Below are 26,845 nucleotides of genomic sequence, written 5' to 3'. Positions count from 1 at the left end.
AAAAATAGTAGCCACATCTGATATGTACTGAAATAGTCTGGCTTCATGCCTGGAGATTATTTTTTAGTTCTCTGCCAATAGAATTTCTACTAAGATTCCAACATCCAAATCTGGAATCTGACAGGAGGTTGTGTGACAAGAACCTGCAGGGACTGGGAGTCAGGGCATCTGGATTCTGATCCCAGCTCTACCCGTAACTTACTGCATGACCCTGGGCAAGTCACTTCCCTTTTCCTGGGTCTCAGTGTCACAGGAGGTCTCTAAGGTTGCAGCCCCAATTCCAGCCTTTAAGTCACTGCCTGACCTTGAGTGAGTCCCTTCCCCTCTCTCTGGACCTCATCTTCCCTGTCTGCAAAGTGACAGCCCTATACTAGATGATCATAAAAGTCCTGGGACTTGGGTTCTTGAGGGACAAAACAGCAGAGGCAAAACCAAACACTTTTATTAGAGTTCAACTTCAAAATAAATCTTCACGTGGTCATGGGGAGTCTAGGAAAACTTGTCCAAGCAATGCCAGCTTGGAAGTAAAGGGCTGGCTGGGGCACCTGAGGAGTGGGACACTACGCCTGGAGCCCTTTTTACCATTCATCTCTGTTTCGTTTTCTGAAGGCAAGGCATCGTTCCCTTTTGTTGGGATTTCCCAATGGCCAGGGCCAGCAGTAGTTTTCCTTAATGTGGATTTTCGGCTTCGTTTAAGGGAGTAAAATTCCCTCATTAAGTCTTCTACTTCCCACTGCTCTTCCTTCTGTTTCTACAGCAGTGCAAGGCCGCAGGGTCAATGGGGTGAGCTTCGGTGTTGAAGACGTAACCCCCGGCTCCCAGGATACATTCCCCATAGGGTGTGATCACTGCATCAAAGGTGGAGCCATTGTTGTGAATGAAATTGGTCAGGTCAAACAGTAGGTAGAGATACTTGACAGTCTCAGCCAGAAAGAAAGATTCCATCCGGTTATCCAATTTGTGATCTCTTAGGTCTTTAATCTACAAGACGGGAGAGAAAAAGGAAGTCAGAGCATCACTAGAAGCAGGGACTCCACTCAACTGTTGGCACAAGCTGAGAAAGTCAGTAAAGGCGAAAGGTGGAATACTAGATCCACCTCAAAAATCTGATATTGAAACAGCTTTTGATTTTCAACTTAATTGAGTTTACTGGCACAGATGAGTCAGATCCACTTCAACTGTTTGAGATTAGAAAAGTGCTTTCCCTTTAACAATCAATTCTCAGTGGATTTCGAGCTTTATTCATAAACATGACTCAGAAAGGATTTGGAACAACCAAGAACTGTTCTTTTGCTGTTTGGCAACAGCTGAGAAACTCAAAAGGCTTGCTCCTCTGCTGCTCTGTCTTGGAGTACCTCCAAAGGGCAGCAGCAATGAGTCCCAAGCCCCCATGACCTAACTGCCTGGGGACGGTGACAAACTGAAAAGAGCTTTCCAACTTTCGATCCCTTTTCGTCTGCTCCAAGGCTGGATGTGGAACAGTATCAGTGGTGGGAAATGTCCTAGGGAAAGAACTAGCTCTAGTCCAGCCAGGGCAAGGCAGATGATGTAGGACTCCACGGAAGCAATGGTAGTAGGCCTGAGCTACTACATCTGACGTCTATACAGTCAATATCCTTTTGGCCATGGGTCAGCTACCAAAACTGAACTAGATAAGCCCGAGAGAGAGAGAGAGAGAGAGAGAGAGAGAGAGAGAGAGAGAGAACCTGATACAGATTCCTCCCTATTTCTTATAGAGGTTAGAGAAGGGAAAGAGGAGGTAAAGTATCATAAATGTACCAAGGCTCTTCCACATTCTAAAACCAATAGGATAATCTAATTGGTTAGTGCCTGAATGAAGAATGAAACTTAATTCCAGTAAGATGCTGGAAAATACTTAGGAAAATGGAGGGGGAGGGGGAGGGAGGCAGAGACAGAGAAAGAAAGAAGAGAAGATGGGGGGGAGGGAGGGAGAGGGAGGGAAAGGGAGAGGGGGGGAGAGAGAGAGACAGAGAGAGAGACTTGTACAGCGAAAAAAAGAACTGGCCTAAGAACCAGGAATCTTTGTCTCTGGTCATATCTCTGCTATTAATTCACTGCTCCCTAGGCGTGGAGTATATTCCTTCACCCCACCCCATCTTCATTTGTCCAGAATCCTTTCTGTTATCCCAAGCCCAACTCAAACATCACCTCCTGCATAAGGACAATGGCCATTTCCAGGGCAGACTGAAGCACTCCCTCATCTGGATACCCACAGTTCCTTGTTAAACCATTCTGGTAACACAACCACAAATAATGTGATATCTGTGTATGTTTTTTCTCCTGCCTCCTGAGCTCACTCTACTATGAGCTCCTTGAGGGCTGGGCTTTGTAAATAAGCCCTCAATACCAAGTGCTTGATAAAGGTTTGCCAAATCAATCTTCATATTCCATAGCACCCAGCACAGGATCTTGCAGGAGTAAGCAGGCTCTCAAATGTGCTGAGCAAGTCACATCTCCTTTCTAGGTCCCAATTTACTCACCTCCCAGGTGAAGGAGTTTAGACATGACATCAGAAATCCCTTCTAGTGCTGATATTCTAAGATACTAAAGCAGCACAGGGATTCTTTAATCATGGCGGATTAGAATCATCTACAGCTGAAATGGGTCTCAGAGGCCATCTAATCCATCCCTTCACCTGACAGATAGACAAACTGAGACGAAGACAGGTGAAATCATCCAAGTAGTAAGCGACAGAGGCAGGATGATGCATCAGTCTACCAATGCGATCTGGGGGAGGGGGGCCCAGAACTGAGCCATCTTCTTGGACATGGAGGTAGAGCATGTAGTCAGGAGTAGAGTATAGAAAAATGCCAGCTCTGGGGCACATTTTTCACTGCTAACACCAGAGACCTTTCTGTTACACATCCAGGTTCGGGGTAGGCTCAAAGGGCAGCACAAACCACCATTTGCAATGGCTGAGAGAGCCAAGAGTTTGGTGTCGAGGAATTAATATATGCAAATATCGGCAGAAAATAGCTTTTCAAAAATATGGGTGTTCTTTCTGAAACTTTAGAACAAAGCTGTGGTCAGAAACAGGTGTTCAACCCTGCAATCACTACTCAGGCTGTCTGTTCCTTCTCTTCTTTCATGTGGGTTTGCCAGGGTCTGGATTATCCAGAATCTCAGAGGTTATCTAGTCCAAGTGGAAGCTGAACGAGAATCTCAGTGTCCCTGACAAGTAGTACTTGTGACTTTTAGAATTTAAGCTCTCAGCAAATGTTATAAAGTTTGGGTCTCAACAACAGTGCATGTTACTGGGAAATAAGAAATACAGGAAATGGGGTATAGAAATCTATCCTGCCCTACAGGAAAATAGAAAGAGAAGGGGATAAGAGAAGGGGGGGAGAGACAGAAGGGAGGACAGAGTAGGGGAAGGGGTATATTCAGAATGCATGCCATCTTGGGATGGAGGGAGGGGTGTGAAATTTAGAACTCAAAATCTTGTGGAAATGAATGTTGAAAACTAAAAATAAATCAATTAAAAAACAAACAAAAAAGACAACACTGTGTGTTTAACAAACATTAAGCTCCTACCACGCTAGACACTGCGGTGGCTACAAAGATGAATAAGGCATGGTCCTTGACTTCATGGGGCTTACAGTCTAGATACTTGTCAGTTGAAAAATAAAAGAAAAAGGAATAGATTGTATGGGACATAGTATAAGAACAGTCGAGAAATACAGGTTGAAACTAGAGTCTGAAATTTACTCTGTTGGCATTAGGGAGCCAAGGAACTACCCCCAACTAGTCAAAAAATTGTCTCTCTTCATACTCACCCTCTGAGCCAGGGGGACTCATGATACTCTTCCTAGAAAGAGTCCTCACATTTGAATCAAAAATGCCCCGGAAAGGGGGCAGCTAGGTGGCGCAATGGATAAAGCACTGGCCCTGGATTCAGGAGGACCTGAGTTCAAATCCGGCCTCAGACACATAACACTTATTAGCTGTATGACCCGGGGCAAGTCACTTAATCCCACTGCCCAACCAAAAAACAAAACAAAACAAAAAATGCCCTGGAAATGCTCTCCTCTTATGCCCCCCTTTATAGACCTTTTCACAAAACTAGCCAGGCCCAGGTAGATCACTATGGTAGAAATGGAAAGAGCCTGACAGCCAGAAGACTTGCATTTAATCCTGGCTCTTGCATTGTGTCCTTGGGCAAATCACTTCCCCTCTCTAGGCCTATTTCTTCTTCTGTAAAAGGCTGGTCTAGATCAGAGGTTCTTACCCTTTTTTGTGTGGCAGACACTGTTGGCAGTCTGGTGAAGCCTGAGTACCCTTTCACGAGGATCTTTTCAAACTCATCAAACAACAGGTGGGATTATATAGGAAACCAATTAGATTGAAACAATGATCAAAATATTAACAAAGTGAGTTCAAGGACCCCTGGTTAAGAACCACTGGACTAGGTGATTCCCTGAAGTGGCATCTGGTTCAAAAGTTCTACTATATATTGGTTTTTATGCCTTTGTTTTTAGTGAAAAGGAGATTATGTGCTACTCTGAATCCTAAGAAGTAAAGCCTGGGTTGGGGGGTCTAGGAATAGCAGGAACAAGCAGTCCTTGTCCTCATCCTCAGCTACTGCAGCTGGAAGGAACCTCCAGGGACCCACTGATCACCCTCTGAAACAGGCCAGGCTGCATGGCTTCTTAAGGGAAGCGACGGCATGGAGGCAGACTGCATAATATGCTCCAGTCATCTCCTCTAGCCCAAACAGCAAAGAAAGAAACAAAGTGCTACAGGGGAGAGGATGTAGCTCTCAAATCCACCCATGCCCCTGTTCAGCCCGCCCTCCACTGCCAAGGCATAAGACAAACAACAGTCCCATGTTATGAACACGAGGGCTGAGGATTACAAACAACTGGGCTGCCTTCCAAACTATCCACGATGTTACATGGTCCAGGGCAACAAGTTTTGGTTCGGGGAAAGGGCAGAGTGGTTCCCATTCATACTGGTACTTAGAAGATTACAAAGCCTTTTATCTATAAGTATCATCTGTTCCTCACAACAAACATGCGAGGGGGAATGAGAGGGACTTTACCAATGAGGAAACCGAGGCTCAAAAGATGCCCACTGACTTGTACAAGAGACAGAACAACTAGTGAGTAGCAGAGCTTGAACTGAAACCCAGCCAGGTCCTCCAAGTCTGGTGGTCTTCAGCAAGCACTTCAATCTATTAGCACCTACTAGCTAGGTACTGGGCATACAAAGACTAAAATGAAATAATGCCTCCTTACAAGTTTATACTTTTCTGAGAGAGACAGCACACACGTAGAAGTATGTGCAAAATATATACAAGATAATGGGGCTGGGCAAGTCATTAACCCTGTTTGCCTCAGTTTCCTCATCTGTAAAATGAGCTGGAGAAGAAAAGAGCAAACCACTCCAGTATCTTCACTAAGAAAACCTCAAATGGGGTCACAGACAGCCAGACACAGACTGAAATGACTCGACAACAACGATGCTGATGACGACGAGAACCGGGAGGGGAAGGAGAGGAAGAACTGGCATCTGAGAGGGGATCAGCAAAGGCTTCACAGAAAAGGCAGCACTTGGGCCAAGTTCTGAAGGAAATAAGGGAGTCCAGGAGGCGGAAATGAGAAGGGAGCTCATTCCAGGCATGGGGACAGCTTCACACACTGCTTCCCTTGGCTCCTTCACTAGCACAAGGAAAAGGACCTCAGTGCTCACCGACCTTGGGTGATTCTCAGGTAGGGAGTGACATGGGCTGCTCTGGACTCCAGAGGCAGCCAGAGGGGGCACACCTCTGAACCTTCAGAAACACTTACTGTTGCAAATCCACACTCCACCTTGCTGATTTTCTCAATGGACTCCACAGCGTCTCTTCCGAGTTCTAAGAGAGTGGGGTCCCTTGTGGCTTGGTAGAGATACATTGCACTCTCAATTAGTTCTGCAAAACATAAAGGAGAGTCCTTCTCACAAAGGGATAGGGGTCAGGGTAGGTCTGGATAGATGGAAGGCCATTGGTCAAATCTTCCCATTACATGGCCAAGGGTATCCTACTGGGCAAGGAATTGAGAATATCTACTGCCATGTTTTCTGATCCATCACAAGGATGGAACACTAAAGCTGGCCAATATGGGAGAGGATCAACACAAGAATGACAGACAAAACTGCCGAACCAAGTCTCCAATTTACTAAGTTTGTGACTTGCACAGAAGGTACCTGCCCCTCTGTTCCTGTCCCTCTCCCATCCCCAATACACACACACTCACTCACACACTTTCTCTCTCTCTCTCTCTCTCCCTCCTTCCCTCTATCTCACTCTCTCACATCAGGGCAACAATCTGACCCCTGGCCAGGGGATAATGAGGTCTCTTCAGTTGATACCTCCCAACTTCATTCCTCCTCCATTAGAAAGAAATAAAGCCGTCTGGGAAATGGAAGCCCTCATCTGACCTAGGTTCTCCGCTTCTTCCCCCTCCCACCCCACCCTGGCTCTCCATTCTTCATCCTTGGGGAGTAGGAGGCCATTACTGGTCACAGGGTGGTGGAAAGGACACTGGGCTAGGACCCAGAAGACTTGGCTTTGGTTCTGGCTCTGCTACTAATTCACTGGCAGATTGGGTAAGTCACAACATCTGTAGGGTTTAGTTTTCTCATCTCTAAAAATAGAAGGTGACGATCTCCATGGTTCCCTCCCGGTTTCTAACATTCTGTGGTTCTATGATTCTGAACATGTACTAAATCCCTCCACTTCATTTTCTCCATCTGAAAAGGGTCATAACACTCTGCCTGAACTCAAAGGGGTTGTGAGAATCTATGCATGTTGTAGAATCACAGAGCGTAAGAGCTGGAAGGGCCCTGAGAGACGACTAAATAAAACATCCTCATTATTCATAGAGGAAATTGAGCCAGGGAAGAAGGGTCACACACTGAGTCAGGGGCAGAGCTGTATTTAGAAGCCAGGCATCCTCGCTCCCAGGCCAGTATTCTTTCCCAGTCAGTTAACTGTGATCCATCTTGCAGCCCAGGCAGTTAACTTGAAGGGTATCTGTCTGTCTAGCTATGCAAGCTCTCTCTCTCTTAATTATCTTTTAAAATCAAATGCCCCCATGGAAGATTGAGAAACCCCTTAATTGAAAAGACCAAAAAAAGTGTCAATTTAGGCTAACTACACCCTCAGAAAAATTTTAACCCACTCCTGGGCTGATTCTCATACCCATCAAACATTACAAGCGCAGTGCTGCCTGCAACTCTGCACCCCCTTTTTTGGGAGAATCTCCACCCAGCTGAAAACTGATTGTAAATTTCTGGAATCCAGGGGGAGGAAGACGTAAGAAGTAAGTGCCTCACCCCTGGAGAGCAGGGAGAGCTCTGCTCTTCCCACCATCTCCACTGATCTCCATGGCATCTCCCACAGTCATTTCCCAACTCCCCCACCCTATTCTGGGCTCTGGTTGACTAATCTGGCATTGGGCGAGCCTAGAAGTACAGCCGAGAGGCCAGGCTGATGTTTCCGCTCACCAGGCCGAAGTGGGTATCCTTCCCGTTTCTCTACGGTGTAGCCCTGGGGAATGTTATAGAATTCTGGCAGCCCTCCAAACTGCTTCCACACCGTGTAGTAATTGAGGAATGTCCTCATGGCATTGTCAATGTCCCCAATGAGGCTCTGCAAAGAAAGACAAGCTACTCAGTCATGTGATCTCTGACACAGTCCATCCAGCTCACTGACACCACCAAGAGCCGAGCCCTAGAGAATTAGGTAAGGGAAGTCAGAGGCAGATGGTACAATGAAAAAGGAGTAATTATTAATAATAGCAAACATTTAATGAAAAAAATTGTTAAATGATTTAAGATTTAGGAAGCATTTTATAGACATTACCTCATTTGGTACTCATGACCCTATGAGGTAGGCTATGTTATTCACCCTGAAGAGACAGGTTCAGAGAGGTTCAGTAATTTGTTGAGAGTCACACAGCTATTAAGAGACTACTTCAGGATTCATAGGATCCCAGATAAAGAGCTGCAAAGGATCTTAGAGACCACTCAGTCTAATTCTGCCTTTTACAGGTAAGGAAGGAACTGAAGCAAAGAAAAGTGAAGTGACTTACCAGTCTTCCCAAATCCCAGTCGAGCACTCCCTCCACTTCCCTACAATACTACCACTAGTTTGACTGGATTTAAAATACCTGGGTCCATGGCTATGAGACCTCTGGCAAAGCATCCTACCTCTCAGGACCTCAGTTTCCTCATCTTAAAATGGGGATGATACCCGTCCAACTGGCTGCACAAAGCCACTATAAGGAAAGAGCTTTATGACCTACAATGCTGTGTAAATGTGAGCTCTTGGATCATTAGTACCATCTACACTCCGTGTGTTAGTCAGTCAACGAGCATTTATTAAACACCTACTATGTGTTAGGCACCGTACTAAGCACTGCAGCAGATAAAACAGATGGGCCCTACAGATACCAGAAGGTCCCTCCATTTTTAAGGGTTAATTTTTAGCTCCTTGTCCTTTCTTGCTCTCTATCCCAGCAGACTTGATAAAAATCCCACACCATAAGGAGAAAGCCATTGCAGACACAATTTCTCCTTGGCCCAAGAAGACTCTGAATATGCTTTACGTAGAAAATTTTTAGTGGAGGAACTACCTAGGAACTCCCAGATGACAAAAAGGCCAACCCTTCTCACCTTAAGGATCTGACAGGAAAATGAAGAAGCAAGTAAAGGTTAAGAACGAGAAAATGAAGGAACTGCCACAGATGTTCTCTAAGGACCCTTCTAGTTCTGAACCAACCTGTTAGTCAACAAAGACTTCTTCAGGGCTTACCAGGGGCAGGTACTGTATTGGGCAGGGGGGTGGGGGTGTCCAAAGAAAAAAACCCAGCAGCTTCATCATCAAGGAGTTTACATTTTATCGGGGGATATGTATGTGTGTGTTGTGTGCATACATATAACATATATACATACAGGTGTCTCTATATACACGTGTGTGCATAGTACACGTTCACATGTGCATGTGTCCAACGCACAACATATATTAGTGTGTGTATGTGCACACGTGCATGCGTACATGTCAACATGTCTGTGCATACACAAGCACACATACATATATAACTGTGTCTGTATGTGTGTACATGTATATACACACATACATATGTGCACACATACAAAATACATATACAATAAAGATAAAATGATTTTGTGGGGGGCAATCTCCACTGGCAGCTAGAGATTGGGAAAGGCCTCAGGTTGGTGGTGTCTAAGTCCAGCTTTGAGAGGAACTAAAGATTCTAAGAGGCAAAGGAAGTGCATTTCAGGTACAGGAGCCTTTGTTCAAAGGCACAGGGACAAGAATGTCATCTTGCTGGTAGGACAGAACGCAGGCCAATCTGGCAGGACTGTGTGGAGGGAAATTATGCCTAAAACCCATGACTCCTGCATCTCTTTCACCTTGGGCTACCCCAAATACAAAAGCAACCTAACTAATTCAAATTCTACATTGAAAATAACTTCTTGATGTGATGAATTCAGAGGATGGAAAAGTCTTACATGATGTGAGGCAGGATGAAGTAAACAGAACCCAGAAAATAATATACACAGTGGCTACAACAATATAAACATAAAGAACAGCCACACACAACAGGAAAACCAAAAGTGAATGATGCAAAATTATAAAGACCAAGAAGGGCTCAAAAGAAGAAATATGAGAAGATACTCCCTGCCCGCCCTTTGGCAGAGGCAGGAGGTCCACAAGTGATGTTCAATGCATATATTTTCAGACTTTTCCAGTGTATTTATCTGTTATGCTGATTTTTTTCCTTTTCTTTTTCTTTGTTTTTAGAAAAATATTATTTATTCTATGGAACAGCTCTCTGGATGGAGGAGGAAAAAGGATACTGGGAAAAACTAAGGTAATAAAAAAAAATTAAAAATTTATTTTAAAAAAATCCTTCACATTTTTATTTTCACAGTAAAACTACAACTCTGATTATTCCCACCTTCAAGCCTAGCCAGCAAGCCTCCAAGGATTGAAAAGATAAGCATTCTTACCTGCAAACCTGGCCAATAGGCTTCCAGAGACTGAAACACTGGCATGGAAACAGTCCCTTTGTACATCTGCACCCATAGGTACCAGTCATCAAAACGGGTGTAGTTCCGAATGGCTTTATTATATTCTGCAGTGGAGATGGGGTTAGTCATGTCAGGGAATAAGAAGGCAGCCCTCATCACTGAATGGGGATCGGTGCATTAATACAATCTAGTGAGGAGCTGGCAAAGCTGGGATGGAGTTGGAATGGTTCAAAATTCAGTAAGTAAAGGGTTTTATGGTCAAACTTCAGAAATACTTCATCCAGAATAGCCTCTTTTAAAGTATAGAAAACCCATCGCCAAGGCTGGCATGCCCTATCCAGGCTCTGTCATGTAGACCAAGGGCAAAAGAGACAAGGAGTCTTTGTCTGCTTCTTCTCCAACGTGGGCCCCCTTCCCTCCCCTCGCATGTAAAGCCTTTCCAGGCTTGGCCAAGGATGCCTTTGCTTGCCTCTCAACCTGGCCTACAATGGGCTTACCCTCATCCTTTTCCCTCCCCAAAGCTCTAAATCCTATGATATAGAAAAAGAGATCAAACTCATTCTGCTTGGCCCAGAGGGTAGAGCTAAATTCAAGAGGGGACGGTTGAGCAGATTTCCTCACAGGGAGGAATTTCCTAACAATGAGAACTAACAATGGTATAGCTACCACCAGGGCTGGGGAACCTGTGGCCTCAAGGCCACATGTGGCCCTCTAGGTCCTCGGGTGCAGCCTTTTGACTGAGTCAAAGTTTTACAGAACAAATGCTTTTTGAAAAGGATTTATTCCGTGAAGTTTGGATTCAGTCAAAGGGCTGCACTTAAGGACCTAGAGGGCCACAGGTTCCCCACGCCTGGCCGCTACCGCTCCAACACCATGAATGTCAGGGGACTCCTGCACTGGGTGAGAGGCTGGAAAGGATGACTTCTAAAGACACTTCTAGCTCAGAGGCTACTGTTAAAGGGATTTTGAAAAAGACAGTAGTAACATTCATAGGGATTATCTCCCCTACTCCCTTCTCTGTACTCCTGGCGTTACAGAAGCCTACAGAAATCATTCACATGCTTCTTATGTCTTCACTAGTGCCAACAGTCTATCCATTCTCTCACAGTATCAAGGCAGGTAGGAGGGTGGGGGCTCAGACCCTACAAAGCCAGAAGCCACAGAAGCTGTCCCTGTTTCCTTATTTCTTTCTTTTTTTTAAAGGCAACTGGGGTTAAGTGACTTGCCCAGGGTCACACAGCTAGTAAGTGTCAAGTGTTTGGTCTGAGGCCGGATTTGAACTCAGGTCCTCCTGACTTCAGGGCCGGCGCTCTATCCACTGCACCACCTAGCTGCCCCATCTGTTTCCTTATTTCTTGCTCTTCTTGTAGGGTCTAAGCCTTCCTATAGTTAGGTCCTTAGTCCTAGGATCAGAGTCCTCTTCTAGTCTTTCTTTGTAGCTGAGAAGCCACCTTGCCCAGCCTGAGCTCAGGAAGGGCCTACCAAGCTGGCAAGGATTCAAGCATAAGGCCACGACATGAGTTCTAGGTTTATGTTTTGAGGTCCAGACAATCTAGCAAAGTTTGGAGGTGCTTCACTGGGAAAGCCATTCTGAATGGGGAACATTTTGGCCATCTAACTGCCACGTTAGGCAGCATCTACTAAACCAGGTTGCAATCTACGCTGGAGTAGGGAGTACCAACATCAACAAAATCACACATTACTGAAATGTAATTTTACAAGAAAGCTAGACAATCTCTCGAGTTTGACAAAGGAAGTCTGATTGGCTCCCAACCCAAAAAGAGACTTTATGCCACATAAAGTCTCTGCTGCAATACAAATTAGGGTCACTAAGTGACTCCAGGAGGATTCTCAGAAGTCAGGCTCCCAAATTCCCAAGTAAACATGGGACAGAGCCAGAGGAGTCATGTCTTCTCTTTCCAGCAAAAACAACTGAAAAAAGTAGGAGCCAATCAGTCACCAACTTTGAAGCTCTGGCTTGCGCCTTCTGGGAAATGCCACATGTTTGGTGTAAAGGTCAAGAGACTCCTTTTATATTGTGATAATGTATCACTGTAGGGAATTTCATCATTGAAAATAAAAAATAGGTGCTAGCCCTCACGTAGGCCTGAAGGTCACAATGAGTTACTGGCATCTAATTTAGCTTTCCAGAATGAAAGGCTGGAGTCCCTAAGTACACGCACTCCACCCACACACAAAGAGATGGAATCTTTCTTACCCAAAAACATGGACATCAGCTCTTTGTCCTGAAGCAGGATAGCTCCCTTTACCAGGTACTCGAAGTAGGAATCCACACCTGCACCTATGCCAGCATCCTGAGCCACCCACTTGCCTGTCACCACATCAATGTGGTTGCCCACCTGTGAGAAAAAAGTAGGTCTGAATCGAAGGCCCACAGCCAAGCCTCCCCTGCCACCTCACATAACACCTGCATAGCTTCCCATCCCCACCAAGAGGACACATACAATGTAGGCATACAGGGAAACTTTCTTCCCATCATATTCACAGGGTCTGTTATCGGCTTGGATGCGGGATTCATTATACTATTATTAGAAACATTTCTAGGAAGTACAGCCAAATGCCCTGGAAATCTGAAAAACTAAGGATGAAAAAACTCAAGGCCCCTTTCTACTCTCTGAACTGTACTTTCTTGATCCCACCTCCCATGACCGTTATAATTTGGTGGTGGTCTATTTTAAGAGTCCTAAGTACTCCAGAAAAAAGCCTGGATAACAAGTCAAATACCACTCTACATTCTATCTCTCTAAGTTTTCCTTGGCCTGGCTTCAGCTCCTGGCTCAAAGCCTTTTGCCACGGAGGCCATCCCAATGTGTCAGGTCTGAGTCAAACAGGAAGAGTATCCTCCTACTCACCAGCCCAATATCTGACCGGCTTTTCCATAAGCCCTTCAGGGCCCTTCTGGCTACATCCTCAAATACTGGGTCACCAGTCAGGCTGCTCAGGGTGGCAAATTCTACAATGAAGGTCCCTATCCCAGCGGTGCAGGTCACAGGAGTTTCTCCGGGATTCACACCATGCATCAAGTTCACTGTTCCATATGGCATCCCCGTAGGAGTCTGAAAAGCTGAACCACAGAGAGTCTGGGCAAGGGGCTAAGGCTCAAGGCAAATCCCACACCTTAGAGCATTTCAAGGCTGATGGGGCCTCCCATTCAGGACACTGGAAATTGAGGCTAGAGCCCTAGACTACTTACTGATGCAGTTCCTGAGAAAAAGGGGCCAGACCTGACATGTTAGCCCAAGGACAGGAACCAGACTGCCTGCCTGCAGCTAGTGGGCATGACGTTTTCTTTCATGGGGATTTCCTCTTCCAACCAGAAAACCCACATTTCCTCAAAATCTTCAAATTTCCTTATGGCAACAGGTTTAGAGAAGCTCACTGTCCAATGGGCCCAGGAGAGTGTTATGGCCAAAGGTAACAATGGAAATGTTTGGAGAATTTCACATTGTCCTAAAACAAAGAAATAGCAAGGCAGGGCTGCCAGCAGAGTGAATCACACAGGATACACTACTGAAAAGGAAGCTGCCCAAGTATGTTATCAGGGCTTTATGGCTCAGGACCTGGGCTTTACTCTTTTCAGAGGAAGGCAGCATGTCAAGAGAATAAAGAAATGCCCGCATGATGCATGCATGTTGGGGGCATCTGGGAGGATGGGGGTGGGGGTGGGGTCCATGTTTACACACAATTAAAAAACTTCAGTATCCACAGACTGTACTGCTGACTACATTCCTATTGCCAGCAGGGATGGTGAGACCAAGGTATGGTTGGTGAGCCTCAGCCCAGTACAAACATGGCTTTCCTCCAGCAAGCAGGCATTTGCCTGGGCCATGCTTCCATTACAGCTGGGGAGCAGACTTGGAAGGGAAGAAGTAAAGGGTTACTTATTCAAGGCAAGGGACTCATACCTATTAGGCCCTCCTTAAGCGCTACTGCTTCCCAGCCTATTCAAGCATAAACCAATTCTAGGAAAGTAACAGCAAGTCTTCAGAGCAATCAAGACTCTCATTTCTTTTTTTTTTTTTAATTTTTTTTGGTTTGGCTAGGCAATGGGGTTAAGTGACTTGCCCAGGGTCACACAGCTAGTAAGTGTTATGTGTCTTGAGGCCGGATTTGAACTCAGGTCCTCCTGAATCCAGGGCCGGTGCTCTATCCACTGTGCCACCTAGCTGCCCCCAAGACTCTCATTTCTTTCACCCCATATTTTCCGCGGGGCTCCGGGCGAGAGGGGAGAACAACTATTTACAACAGGAAATCAACTTACATCTAGGCCCGCTGTGTCAGGTGAGCAATACCAGACACAACTGACCCACACACACCCTTAGAAATAGGTAAAGGTCTGCCCGTACCTGGAAGAAGCTTTCGAGCTGCCTCCTCGGCCATCCTCAGGAGAGGTCCAGAACAAGGCCATCCTGCCTCCACCTCTACTCCAGCCTTCTTAGACAGCAGGTGAGCCGACAAGAGGCCTCCCACCACTGAAGAATAAACATCAAGTTAGTGCTAGCACCAAGAAACTCGACGGCTCATTTGTGCAAAATCAAGATGCGGGATACTTCAGAAGAGATCAAAGGGTCATAAATCTAGAGCTGGAAAGCATATCGGGAGGCCATTTAGCCCAACCTTCACTTTTTTTTTTAAACAGATGAGGAAACGATCTGAGAGAGGTTAATGGCTTACTCAATAGTTACATGGGTAGTAAGAGTAAAAGAAGTCTGAGGATGAAAGCCTATGGTCTTTTTAACCCTGTGATGTCTGAAATGAAGGAGTCTTCCCTGACCCTTTTCCACTCTCTCAGACACTGGGTCTGGTGGTGACTCCTTGAAATCACTTGTCTTTCTGAAGTCAGCTCTCCTCCACCTCCCCCCTACTTGCCCAGTGGAAGACCCAGGCCCTTCTCCAAAGGTTCCGGGGCCCTGAGGTCTCCCGGGCAGCACTTACCTCGAATGTTGGTTTCAAACACAGAAGCATTGACATCGATATCGAAATCCACACTTTCCTGAAGCACGTCAACAACTCTCTGGAATTCAGTGACGTTTCCCAAAATCTGAAAGAACAATGACAGGAAATCCCAGGAGAGGTAAGGCCACTGGGGGCAGGGAGGGAAAGGGAGCTAAAGAAACAAAACCGAAGATTTATGAGCTTTGCCCTGGCACTTCCTTCATGGATGCAGCTCTGGATCTTGGTCTCAGGTTGCTTCTTTTCCCCTTTGTGAATATGCTAGGGTTGCTGTCTACTTAATTAATAGGAGAAAATCTCTCAAAGCCAAGTGATAAGCTATGTAAGGAAAATATCTGAGAGTCAGGAAAGGGAAATCTTCTCCAGTTCCAGTCCCCAATATTTTTGTTCAGATCACTACAACAGTCACCCTTCCTGCTTCCAGGATGAGCAATTAAGCAAGGAGATCAGAAATCAGGCAGGGGAGTCTCAGCCCAATTTCTTTGTCTCTGCTCACCCAGGAAGCCTCACGGGCAGAGGTCATGCCCAGGCACTCACCCACCACGTAAATCTTCTCCAAACCCTGAATGTGACATTTCAAAATACTGTATCGTGGCTACTCTTTGCCATGGGATTCAAGGCCGCCCATAACATGGGCCCTACCTACCTTTCTGCCTGATCCCTCATTATTCTTCTAGGTAAACTCCTCCATTCTAGCCAGACCAAGTCTTACCATCCTCATTACAATAATGCTTCATGCTGGCCCTCCTGCCAGGAAAGCATCTACCCTAATTTCCCAACACAAATCCTACTTATCCTTTAAGGCCCAGCTAAAGATCCACACCTCCCTACAAGAAACTATCTTGGTTACTCCAATCCAAAGGGATCTGACACTTCTGAACCACAGCACCAACAGCATACCATTCACTGGGCATTGAGTAGAGACTTACTTGTAACCTCTCATATTATATTATGTTATGTTATGTTATATTGTTGTATTATGTTATGTTATGTTGTGAACGTTACATTATATATTATTCTGTATCTCACAGTTTAACTTTCCTAATTGAGGGGATGAGATGGGAGATGGGAGGACAGTCTTGTCACTCCATCAAAACTGTAAGTATCCTGAGGATCAGGATCACATGTTTTTCTCTGCATTCTCCTCAGTGCCCATAGCACTTCCTTGGACTCCTAGAAGCTAACATAATCTGAACCTGGCAGGGCCTCTGGGCTGCTCCCATCCCTACTCCTGGGACAGGTCAATGTCCCAAAGAACTGTCAGGATCACAAACACTCTCCTGAGGAGACGCCAGTCAAGTGGGATTAATTCTCCACAACTTCAACTGAGTGATTTGATATTATCGATTCTGAATAACCAGAGGAAAAACATGGAAGGATGAATCGCTTTTTAATTGGAATAAACTCAATTAAGAAAGAGCAACATGAGAAAGGAAATAAGACAAAAAAATACACTTACCAACAAGGTGTCCAGGGCATCTATCAGTGTCAGAGAAAAACTGCAAAAGGACAAAAAAACCCATTGTTTCTTTTTCTAATGTTTACTTATTTTTTAACATACATTTTTTTAAATTTTGAGTTCCAAATTTTCTCCCTCCCTCTAGTCTCTCCCCCACACATTAAGAAGGTAAGCAAAATGATACTCATTATACATGTGAAGTCATGCAAAACATATTTGATATTAGCAATGTTGCAAAAAATAATAATAAAGTTTTAAAAAAAGGTTTCAATTTGCAGGGTCTATCAGTTCTCTCTCTAGAGGTGAACAGCATTTTTCATCATGAGTCCTTTGAAACTGTTGTATCTCCAACATTCATTGTATTGATCAGAGTAGATAAGTTCTTCACATTTGATTATCATTACAATATTGCTCTTACTATGTATAATGTTTTCCTGGTTCTTCTCAATCAGTTCATATAAGTCTTCCCAGGCTTTTCTGAAACCATCCCCTATGCTATTTCTTATAGCACAATCACATACCACAACTTGTTCAGTCATTCTCCAATTGATGGGCATCACTTCAATTTCCAATTCTTGCCACCACAAAAAGAGCTGCTATAAATGTTTTTGTACATTTGTACATTTTGGTCCTTTTCTTTTGATCTCTTTGGGGTACAGACCTAGTAGTGGTACTGTTGGGTCAAAGGGTATACACAGTTTTATATCCCTTTGGGCATAGTTCTAAAGAATGGTTGGACCAGTTCACAACTCCAACAATGCATTACTGTACCTATTTTTCCACATCCCCTCCACCATTTGTCATATTCTTTTCCTATCACGTTAGCCAGTCTGGTAAGTGTGAGGTGGTATCTCATAAATATTAAAATATTATCATGAATATTGTTATGAATATTAAAATAATATTCATTTATCTAATTATTAGTGATTTAGAGCATTGTTTCAAATGATGGCTTGACTTCTTCTTCTGAAAACTGCTTATTCATATCCTCTGATTAATTATGAATTGTGGAATAGGTCCTATTTTTATAAATTTGGCTCAGTTCCCTATTTATTTGAGAAATGAAGCACCTTCATTGTCTACTGAGAATCCTTTAGAGATGTAGGGAGCCTCTCTGGGCCTCAGCTACTCTAGCTTAGTTCCCCTCTGCGCAGATTTAAAGCCCACCCTATCCTAATATCTACTTTCTGGAAGTAACTCAACAGTTGTGAGTGATTCAAACTCCAAGGGAATAGAGGTGCCTGAAATGAATGCTGAGCACAGCATGGAAAAGATAAATAGAGTAAGCAAAAGAGAGAAGAGAGTCAATGGAAAGCAAGAAGAATATCATGAAAAACAGGGTATTTCCCCCCGCCCCCTACACACAAATACACAGTTTATTAGATCAGTTCTGGCAACTGAAACCTCTGTAGTCTGCCCAATATACCCCAATGCCAACACTCAGACCAGAACCTCACTTTATGGCTCTTACTGTTGTGCCTCCTCCCTGGCCCGCCCCAAAAGAGCACAAATTCATTCTAGGCTCTGCTCACTAAATTGATTACTATACTATCCACTCCCTCAGGCCTTTATCTTTCCCTCTTTCCTCCCTCCACTCCCCAAGCAAATCATTCCAATCTTTCAAGGTACCTATCTCAAGTCCTTCCTGGACATCTCCAACCAACAACACTCATCACTGCTTTTCTTGACTGCCAGTTGGAAGGCTGACTGTATGTCCCATCTACTTCGGCATTTGTCAGCTGTCAACTGACCACTTGTAAACCTGTACTACCAATGGATCATATTTCCACAGCACTTTAATGTGCACAAAAGATTTTTATTCTAAACCACTCAGTGAGATAGGCAGTGCAGTTTTTTTAAAAAAAAAAACAGATGTAGAAAATGAGATTAAAAGGATATTAAGTGACTTGGTCAAGGTCACACAGCCTAGTGTTGGTACCTAGTTTCCAGGAAACCCAGACTTCCTGTCTCCAAGACAAATGTTCTATTACAACATAAGCAGTAACCAGGACCTCGAAGAACATCGTGCGATCATAGATTGTTATTTCGTGTGTGTGCCTCCCCAGGACACTTAGGACTACAATCTGTCACTGAAGCTGTTTATCCCTGGACAAGTCACACCCCTTCTGGGGGCCTCAGCTTCTCCATCCTTCCCCATCACCCCTACAATGAGAGGAGTAAGAGTAGGAGATTTATTTTCTAACTGCTCTACCAGCTCTGACACTGAGTGACTCAGTGCTGGGTTTAGAATAGGCTGTACTGTTCTGAATCCCCGCCTCAAACAGCTCAGCTCCGTTAGCGGAGAACTCTTCCGGAACCAGGTCCTTGAGGTCGGAGGGACCCAGGCTCATCTGCTCCCCGACCAGGTCAGCAGCCCGATTAGCCCTAAGTACGCCCCCACCGCGCCCTCCGGCCCTACCTTCCCCAGGTGTCCTGCCCGTCGCAGGTGAGCGGCCTCAGCTCGTCGTAGGGGAAGGCATTCTCCAGGTAGTTGTTGTAGGCGTGATAGAACATGGACTTGACTCGCTCCCTGGGGCAAGAAAGAAAGTGGGGGGCAAGAGGGGAAGGAGAAAGAGAGAAGACGGGGTCGGGGTAGGGGTGGGGGTGGGGGCAAGAAATAGAGTGGAAAACGCGGGGCCACGAAGGACGGGGCAAGGCGAGGCAAGAAATAAAGGGGAGGGTTGGGAAGCAAGAACTCAGGCGGGGGCAGAACAAGAAAATGAGAAATCAGGAGGTGAGAGGAGAAATCAGGAGAGAAGAGGGAAGGTGAAAAATCAAGGCGGGGTGACAAACAGGGTAAGGGGGGAGAAATCAGGGAGGGAGGAGAAGAAAAATCAGAAGGGGAGGGGAGAAATCAGGCGGGGAAGCCGCAGCCTGATTTCTGCACCCTGCTGACCAAGCAGGGGGCCTCATCCCCGGGAAAGTGCCCAGGCGCTCAGCCCCGGACCCCACGGACAAATTCGGGAACTTGGGACCCAGGACTGGGGACTGAGAGGGGCGGGGAGGGAGAGGTCCCGTCCCGCCTCCCCCTAAGACCCAGCCCCTGCTCACCTGTAGTGGGCCGGATCCAGCGCAGGACCCTCGGGCTGGGGAGCATTGTGGTGCAGGGGCAGCAGCGCGCACAGGAGGCAGAGCGAGTACAGCGGGCACCGGGGCATGGGGCACAGATGCTCTCGGCGACGCCGGCATAGCCCCGCAGCCGCCTCTGCCGCGCTTCCGGGGTCTCCGGCGCTCCCTGCTGCGCCTGCGCGCCTCTCCGCAGACCGCGGCGCACTACAAGACCCAGCATGCAACGGGGCCCCGCAGTATAAACCGGGGAGTGTGGTCCCGAAGGCTGAGGCAGGCTTACCCAGTGGTCTAGTTTTTAGATACTGTGCTGCTGAGATCTCTCTGTTCCTTCCCCCTCCACCCCTTATGAAACTGTTATAGCATCAGGATCATAGGATCATAGACCTAGAGGTGGAAGGAGACCTTGGAAGCCATCTAATTCAAACCCTTCATTTTACAGATGTGGAAACTGAGGCTCAGAGAAATTGAGTGACTTGACCAAAACCACACAGGCAGAGCTGGGATTTGAACCCAGTCCCCCTGTAGAAGGTAGTGTGGTGTAAATAGGGCACTGAACTTGGAATCAGAATATATGTCTTCAAATCTTACCTCAAGACAGTTACTAGCATTGTGGCCCTGGACAAATAAATCACTGGGCCTCAGTTTCCTCATCTGTAAAATGAGGGGCCCTTTGTGGCCCCTCCAGCTTTAAATCTTTGATCTTATGACTCCAAAACCAGCTCAGTTTCCTCTGTACCACCCTGCTTTCTGTACTTTTAAAATCTACTTCAACCCCATCGTTTTACGGGTGAGGAAACTGAGGCAAATTTTCCCAAGGTTACTACTAGTAACTGTCAGGGCTGAGATTGAAATACAGATATCCTGACTCTCCTAGATGGCGCACTTTTTTATTTCCTTTTTAAAGAAATCTTAATGTAAACTAAGCAGAAATAAGGATTGGACCCGTTATTTCATTCCTGTAGAGAACTCTCTCTACCACTTCAGGTTGGCACCTTTTCTGCCACTTAGAATGTTGCCCAAAGCACTGGGCAGTTAATTTGCCCAAGTTCACATGAACAGTAGATTATCAGAGTTAGAACTCGAACCCATGTCTTCATGGATGACTTTCTATCCACTGTGTTACCAAACACAGACATTCAAATACAGAAATAAGAATTTGAACCGCAGCATTGCATGTGAAACCATCACTGGTTAGTTACAATTTGTTTAAGTGGGACATTTTCCATCTAAACATTAACATTAACAAGATACAGTATTAGCAAAGTCAGCCTGTTTGTTTCTGAGTCCCCAACTCTTCTGTGTATTATTTTTTCATGATCTTACTGTGGTTATACTTGTAGTTAATGTCTATGTAGTATTTTTGGTTCTGCTTTCTTTGTTCTATAACACTCCCTATATCTTCCCATATTTCTTAATAGTCTTCATATTTGTCATTGCTTTAAGCACAATAATATCTCTTACAATCGTATAACACAATCTGTTCAGTCATTTCATTTCCCAATCACTGGAGACACGGATTTTTTCTAATTTGCTGCTGTTATGAATAATGATGCTAGGAATACATTTGTGCGGATAGATCTCTCTTCCAATAAAATCTTTAAGATAGAGTCCTAGGGGGGCAGCTAGGTGGCGTAGTGGATAGAGCACCAGCCCTGGATTCAGGAGGACCTGAGTTCAAATTCCACCTCAGACACATAACACTTACTAGCTGTGTGACCCTGGGCAAGTCACTTAACCCCATTGCCTAGCCAAAAAAAAAAAAAAGAGTCCTAGGAATAGGGTTACTGGAGCAAAGGAATTTGTATCTCTTATTGTATTATGTGATACCACTTTCCATAAAGATTTCAGCAATTTACAGCTGCACCAAGAAGTGTGATAGTGGTGTTGTTTCTCCCCAGCCCTGCCAGTGTTGAATTTTATCATTTTCAACTCTCTTTGCCAATTTAATGGGTATAAAGTAGTATCACAGAGTTGTAATTTTCATTTCCCTAATTATGAGAGTTTGTCATTTTTTCCAGGTGGTTCTTTGATCATTTTCATTTCTTTTAAAATCTGACAATTCATATCCTTTGATTGCTTACCTATTGGGTCATGCTTCTTTAAGAAAATTATCAATTCCTTGTACATTTTGGTTGTCAGACATTTACTAGAAATATCTTTAGTAAATATTTTTCCCAATCTGTTTCCTTTTTCATTTTGAGTGAATAACTTTCTTGTAATGTAAAAGCTCTTTATTTTTATTTACTAAACTCCAGCTTTAAAAAACAACTTCTATTTATTGTAGAGCTAAGAATTTTCCACCTCTCCATAGTAGTGGTAGACATCGCAGTTCATTGTTTTACTATATTTTGTCAATTATCTTAAAATTTTAATTACCTTTAAAATTCAATACTAACCACAGTTCCTACATATATCCCTACATAAAGCCATGTTTTACTTTTTAAATTCAGTTTTAATTTCAGTTCCAAATTCTTGCCCTTCCACATCTGCCTCCCCCATCCATTGCAAATGCAAGAAAAACAAAATCTGTTACAAGTATGTATAGTCAAGCAGTACAAATTCCTGCGTCGGCTATATCCAAAAGAAAATGCTTCAGTCTTTTCTAAAATAAATTTTTATTGGTGTCTTTTGTTTCTTACATCATTGTAGTTATCCCAAGTATCCCTTCTTCATCCTCTCATAGGGCTATTCCATGGAACAAATACTATTTTTTTTTAAAGAAATAAAAGTAGCATGACTGATAACATTGAAAAAGTCCCAAAATGTGCAATGTATAACAGCTGTGGACCTCCCACCTCTACGAAGGGGTGGGTAAGGGTATCCTCTCATATTTTTTCAAGGCCTACTTGATCTTTGTAATGTTATATTCACTTTTGGTTTTGATTTTTGTTTTTTTGCTGTGTAGTTCTCTTTACATTGTTGTAGTTACTGTGTATATTGCTTTCTTGGCTCTGGTTACTTTACTCTGAATTAGTACAAAGATTTTTTTCCCCCGTTTGACCACATCCTTTCTTGTCCTAGGTACATTAATATTATCTGTGCTGAAGATTTTCAATTTGACTTAATCAAAAATATGCTTCAATCTGCGCTCTGAGTCCATCACCTCTCTATCTGGTTATTGATAGCATGTTTCATCATTCTCCTCTGGAACTGTGTTTGGTTCCATTGTGTTGATTAGAGTTTCTAAGTCTTTCAAAGTTGTTTGTTTTTATGGTACTAACATTAAGTTTTACAAAACTTTAAACTGTTCCATTCTGTTTGAAATGAGAATATCCCTCTGGAATTTCCCCTGCCTCCCACAATAACGAACCTTTGCCCCATTTCCTGAACCTCCTCTCCTCTCCACTCTTTTCTTTTTTTTGGCCATTCTTTGTAAGATCCCCTCTTTGATACTCCAGATCAACTTATTTATCATTCACTTGTTAATCAAAACAGTGCTCCAGTTGTTGGTTATGACTCACAATAATCATAAGAAGATATTAAATAGTAATTCACAAATGTAAAGAATCTATTGAGTTTAATATTTATCTTGATGATACACCTCATGCTCCATGTTTTTGTTGGTTTTGCTGAATTGTTAAATAATCCTCTTTTGTCTTAGAAAAGATTGCTTCGATTTGCTGGGTAGTTGATTGGGGGTGAAGTCCAGTATCTCGTTTTTGATATATTATGTTCCAGCTTCTGTCCTTTCTCATTTTTGTGGGAAGTCTTGAGAATATCAAATTGATGGTTCTTTGCTATGTGATGTTTTCCTTCTTGGCTGTTTATTTTTAAAAAATTATCCCTCTGTCACTTCAGTTGTGAAAGTTAACAATGATGTATGTAAGTTGAATTTAAGACTCACCCATGTCAGCATCCTGTGAATTCTGTCAATTTGCAATTAGTCCATATTTTTAAATATTTTTAGGAAATATCCTTGGATGGTTTTCTTATGTGTAGTAGTCAGATTTTTTCCTTCTTCATAGCTTTTTGGAAGCCTGACATTTCTTAAATTTTTCTCTCTTTTCTCCATTTTCCAGAAATATAATTCTTATTTGCATAGATACCAAATAATTTTCCATTGTGTCATTTGCCAGGTACACTTTTCTGTTTCCTTTAACATATAACAATTGACATCCATTCCACTCTGAAAGTCCTTATTCCATGATTAGATTCAATGTAGAGAAAGGGAAATATATTTTTGTCTGTAATTTGCTGAAATTCATATTTTATCCACACACAGAAAAAATAAATGGAAATCAAATAACAAAACATTTAATTGAACAATACTTTAAAAAATCCATAACTACTAGGAAAATCCATATAATAAAATCATTCAATCATCTTAATTCTTCATGGTACATCACACTGGCTTTGGAGTTAGATCTGGGTTGAAATTCCTTTTCTGATACTTATTATTTACGTGTCCTTGGGGAAATCACTTAACCTCTCAAAAGGTTCTCTTCCTCAGGGAGCTGCTATGAAACACTTCTTTACCACTCTACACAAAAAGTCTCAAATCTTAACTTCAGTCTGAATCAAGGGAGTTACTTTATTTTATCTCTTTCTACCTCAAGGATAGACATTACTCCTCGCAGTATCCACACATCATACTTCAGTTTTATGAGGTGGGGAATAAATATATGCACCATTTTTGTTTGGTCCTTTCAATTCCCATCATGCCCTGTCATTCAAATTATCATGAAACTTTGAGAAGTCTTAAAAAATCACCAAACATTTCAAAGGGATAGGGAAAAACAGCAAATCCTCCTGTGACTCTTCTGCCTTCACAGCAAAGCTCTTATACCTCTTTCAGATGTTTCCATCATTCTATTCTCCAAAAAGCATTGTTTTACGTTAAGTCTATCTTTTAAAAATATTTTCTAATGATACTTCTAAATTGCCAATTTTCATTATTGTCCTGGCTGAGATTTCTTAGTCTTACCCAAATCTTTCCTTATTTTATTTTGTAATATATTTGTTAATTCCATTTGTTCATTTAATTGTCAATGTACTTTTAAAAAAATATTTCTTGTGCACAGTAAAGAAAACTCAGAAGGAAGCACAGAAAAGCAGGGTAGTTTTAAAAACGATGTGTAATACTTATTACATAGTTGTTGGGGTATTTTTTAAAAGTGAACAGTGTGAAATGGAGATCCATGGTTTCATAATGAATCCTCTTTTTGTGTTGTGCTGTGTATGTGGAAATGTTTTTTTTGTATTTAAGTTCAAAATGAATTAAAAAAATTTAAGAGAAAATAAATGACTATTTAACAACCCCTCCCCCAATTTTGTGGGGGCATTTATTTTTTTTCATATTTTATTAATTTCAATTTATCAGCAATCACTTCCATATGCTTTTGAGTTTAAAATTTTTCTCCCCCTTCCTCCCCACCTCCCCAAGACAGTGCACGATGTGATGTAGGCTATACATTTACATTCCTATTAAACATATTTTCACATTAGTGAAGTGGTTAGTAAAAATTAAAACCAATAGGAGGAACCATCAGAAAGAGGAAACAAAATTCAACAGAAGAGAAAAAAAAGATAGCAATTCAACTTTCACAGTTATGATTACTATCTGTGTCTTTTTCTCCATCCTTTTTTCCCCATTTGTGCTTTTCTTTCTCCTCTCTCCCTTCCCCCCCACCAGTACTTTGCTTTTGACCACTGCCTCCTTCAGTCTCTCCTCCCTTCTATTACCCCACTTCCCCCTTCACCCTCACAGCTTCTTCTCTCCCTTCCATCCCCCCTCCCTTTTCTTTCCTCTTTTCCCTCCTACTGGCCATAGGGCAAGTTAGATTTCCATGCCTAACTGATTATGTTATTCCCTTCTTGGGCCAAATCTGATGAGAGCAAGGTTCTTTCCCTCTGCTGTAATAGGATTTTCTGTCTTTTCCTGTAATGTAATTTGCCCTTGTCTGCCTCCTCCTTTCTCAGCACATTTTCTGAGATCAGACTAATCCACTTACTTGGATCTATTTAACCCACTTGATTAGATTTTTTTTTATCATTACATCAAAGTCAACTAATACCCACCCCCTTTATGTATACTCCTTTAACATGGTGTAATAACAATACAGTTCTCAAGAGATGCAAGTGTCATCTTCCCTTGTAGGTATGTAAACAGCCCGCCCTTATTTACATTTTGTATCTTTCTATCCCATTTACCTTTTCATGTCTTCTTGAAGATCAAATTTTTTGTTGAGCTCTGGTCTTTTTATCAGGAAAGTTTGGAAGTCTCCTATTTCATTGCATATCCATCTCCTCCCTTGAAGAATCATGCTCATTTTTGCAGGGTAGTTGATCCTTGGCTGCAGTCCAAGCTCCTTTCCCTTATAGAATATAATGTTCCATGCCCTGCGGTCTTTTAATATAGAAGCTGCAAAGTCCTGTGTAATCTTGACTGTGGTTCCATGATATTTAAATTGTTTCTTTCTGGCTGCTTGCAGTACCTTCTCTTTCATCTGGTAATTTTGGAATTTTGTTATTATATTCCTTGGTGTTGTCAATTTGGGATCTCTTTCAGGTGGTGAGTGGTGTATTCTTTGTATGGTTATTTTACCTTCTGGTTCTAGGACTTCAGGGCAGTTTTCCTTTATGATTTCCTGAAAGATAATGTCCAGGCTCTTTTTTTCATCATGATTTTCAGGTAGTCCAGCGATTTTTAACTTGTCTCTCCTGGATTGACTTTCCAGGTCGGTTGTTTTACCGATGAGGTATTTTATGTTTTCATCCATGTGTTTTCATTTTTTTGTTTCTGTTTGACTGATTCTTGCTCTCTCATAGAGTCATTAGTTTCCATTTGTCCAATTCTAGTTTTTAACAGATTGTTTTCTTCTGTTAGTTTTTGTACTTCCTTCTTCAATTGGCCAATTGTATTTTTAAGGGATTTGTTTTCTTCAGTGTACTTTTCTTCCAGTTTGCCAATTGTGTTTTTTAGGGACTTGTTTTCTTCAGTGTACTTTTTTCCAATTGGCCAATTGCATTTTTTAAGGACTCTTCTACCTCTCTCATTAGACTTTTAAAATCCTTCTTGAGCTCTTCTAAGAAGGCTTTTTGGGCTTCAGACCAGTTCATATTCCCTTTTGATGTTGCAGATGTGGGTTTGTTGACAATGTTGTCCTCTTCAGAATTTCTGTCTTGATCTTCACTCTTCTCATAATATGAATCTATGGTACATTTCTTTTTACTCATGGTTTCTTTATTCCCTGGCCTTTAAAGAGATTGAGCTCTCCTGCTGGGAAACAGAGGGCACTGACCCAAGCTTCTTGTGCTGGGAGCCTAGGTCTTGGTCACTGG

The 26,845-nt window shown here is 43.1% G+C and overlaps 2 protein-coding genes across 3 annotated transcripts in view; one reads left to right on the top strand and one right to left on the bottom strand.

Moving 5' to 3' along the window:
* Positions 1-424: 424 nt before the first annotated feature.
* On the bottom strand, positions 425-19,739 carry EDEM2 (ER degradation enhancing alpha-mannosidase like protein 2). The gene is given in 12 exon segments (XM_020998728.2): positions 425-747; positions 750-981; positions 5,811-5,932; positions 7,510-7,654; positions 10,042-10,166; positions 12,281-12,422; positions 12,936-13,147; positions 14,430-14,555; positions 15,019-15,124; positions 16,496-16,535; positions 18,915-19,025; positions 19,547-19,739. Coding segments are annotated over 12 exon segments (1,737 nt in total). The 5' UTR covers positions 19,654-19,739; the 3' UTR covers positions 425-478.
* PROCR (protein C receptor) overlaps positions 18,556-26,845 on the top strand; it is a 25,128-nt gene continuing 16,838 nt past the window's right edge. Inside the window, exon 1 of one of the 2 annotated variants that reach the window (XM_020998730.2) lies at positions 18,556-18,861. The gene's annotated coding sequence lies outside the window, so the exon portion shown is untranslated. Of the gene's footprint in view, positions 18,942-26,845 lie in introns of both variants that reach the window. The other variant, XM_020998729.2, reaches the window with a different exon arrangement.

The sequence above is a fragment of the Phascolarctos cinereus genome, unplaced genomic scaffold (assembly GCF_003287225.1).
Source record: "Phascolarctos cinereus isolate Bilbo 61053 unplaced genomic scaffold, phaCin_HiC Scaffold_2;HRSCAF=192, whole genome shotgun sequence".
Classification (NCBI taxonomy): Eukaryota; Metazoa; Chordata; class Mammalia; order Diprotodontia; family Phascolarctidae; genus Phascolarctos; species Phascolarctos cinereus.
This window is presented reverse-complemented; position numbering and strand designations above follow the sequence as displayed.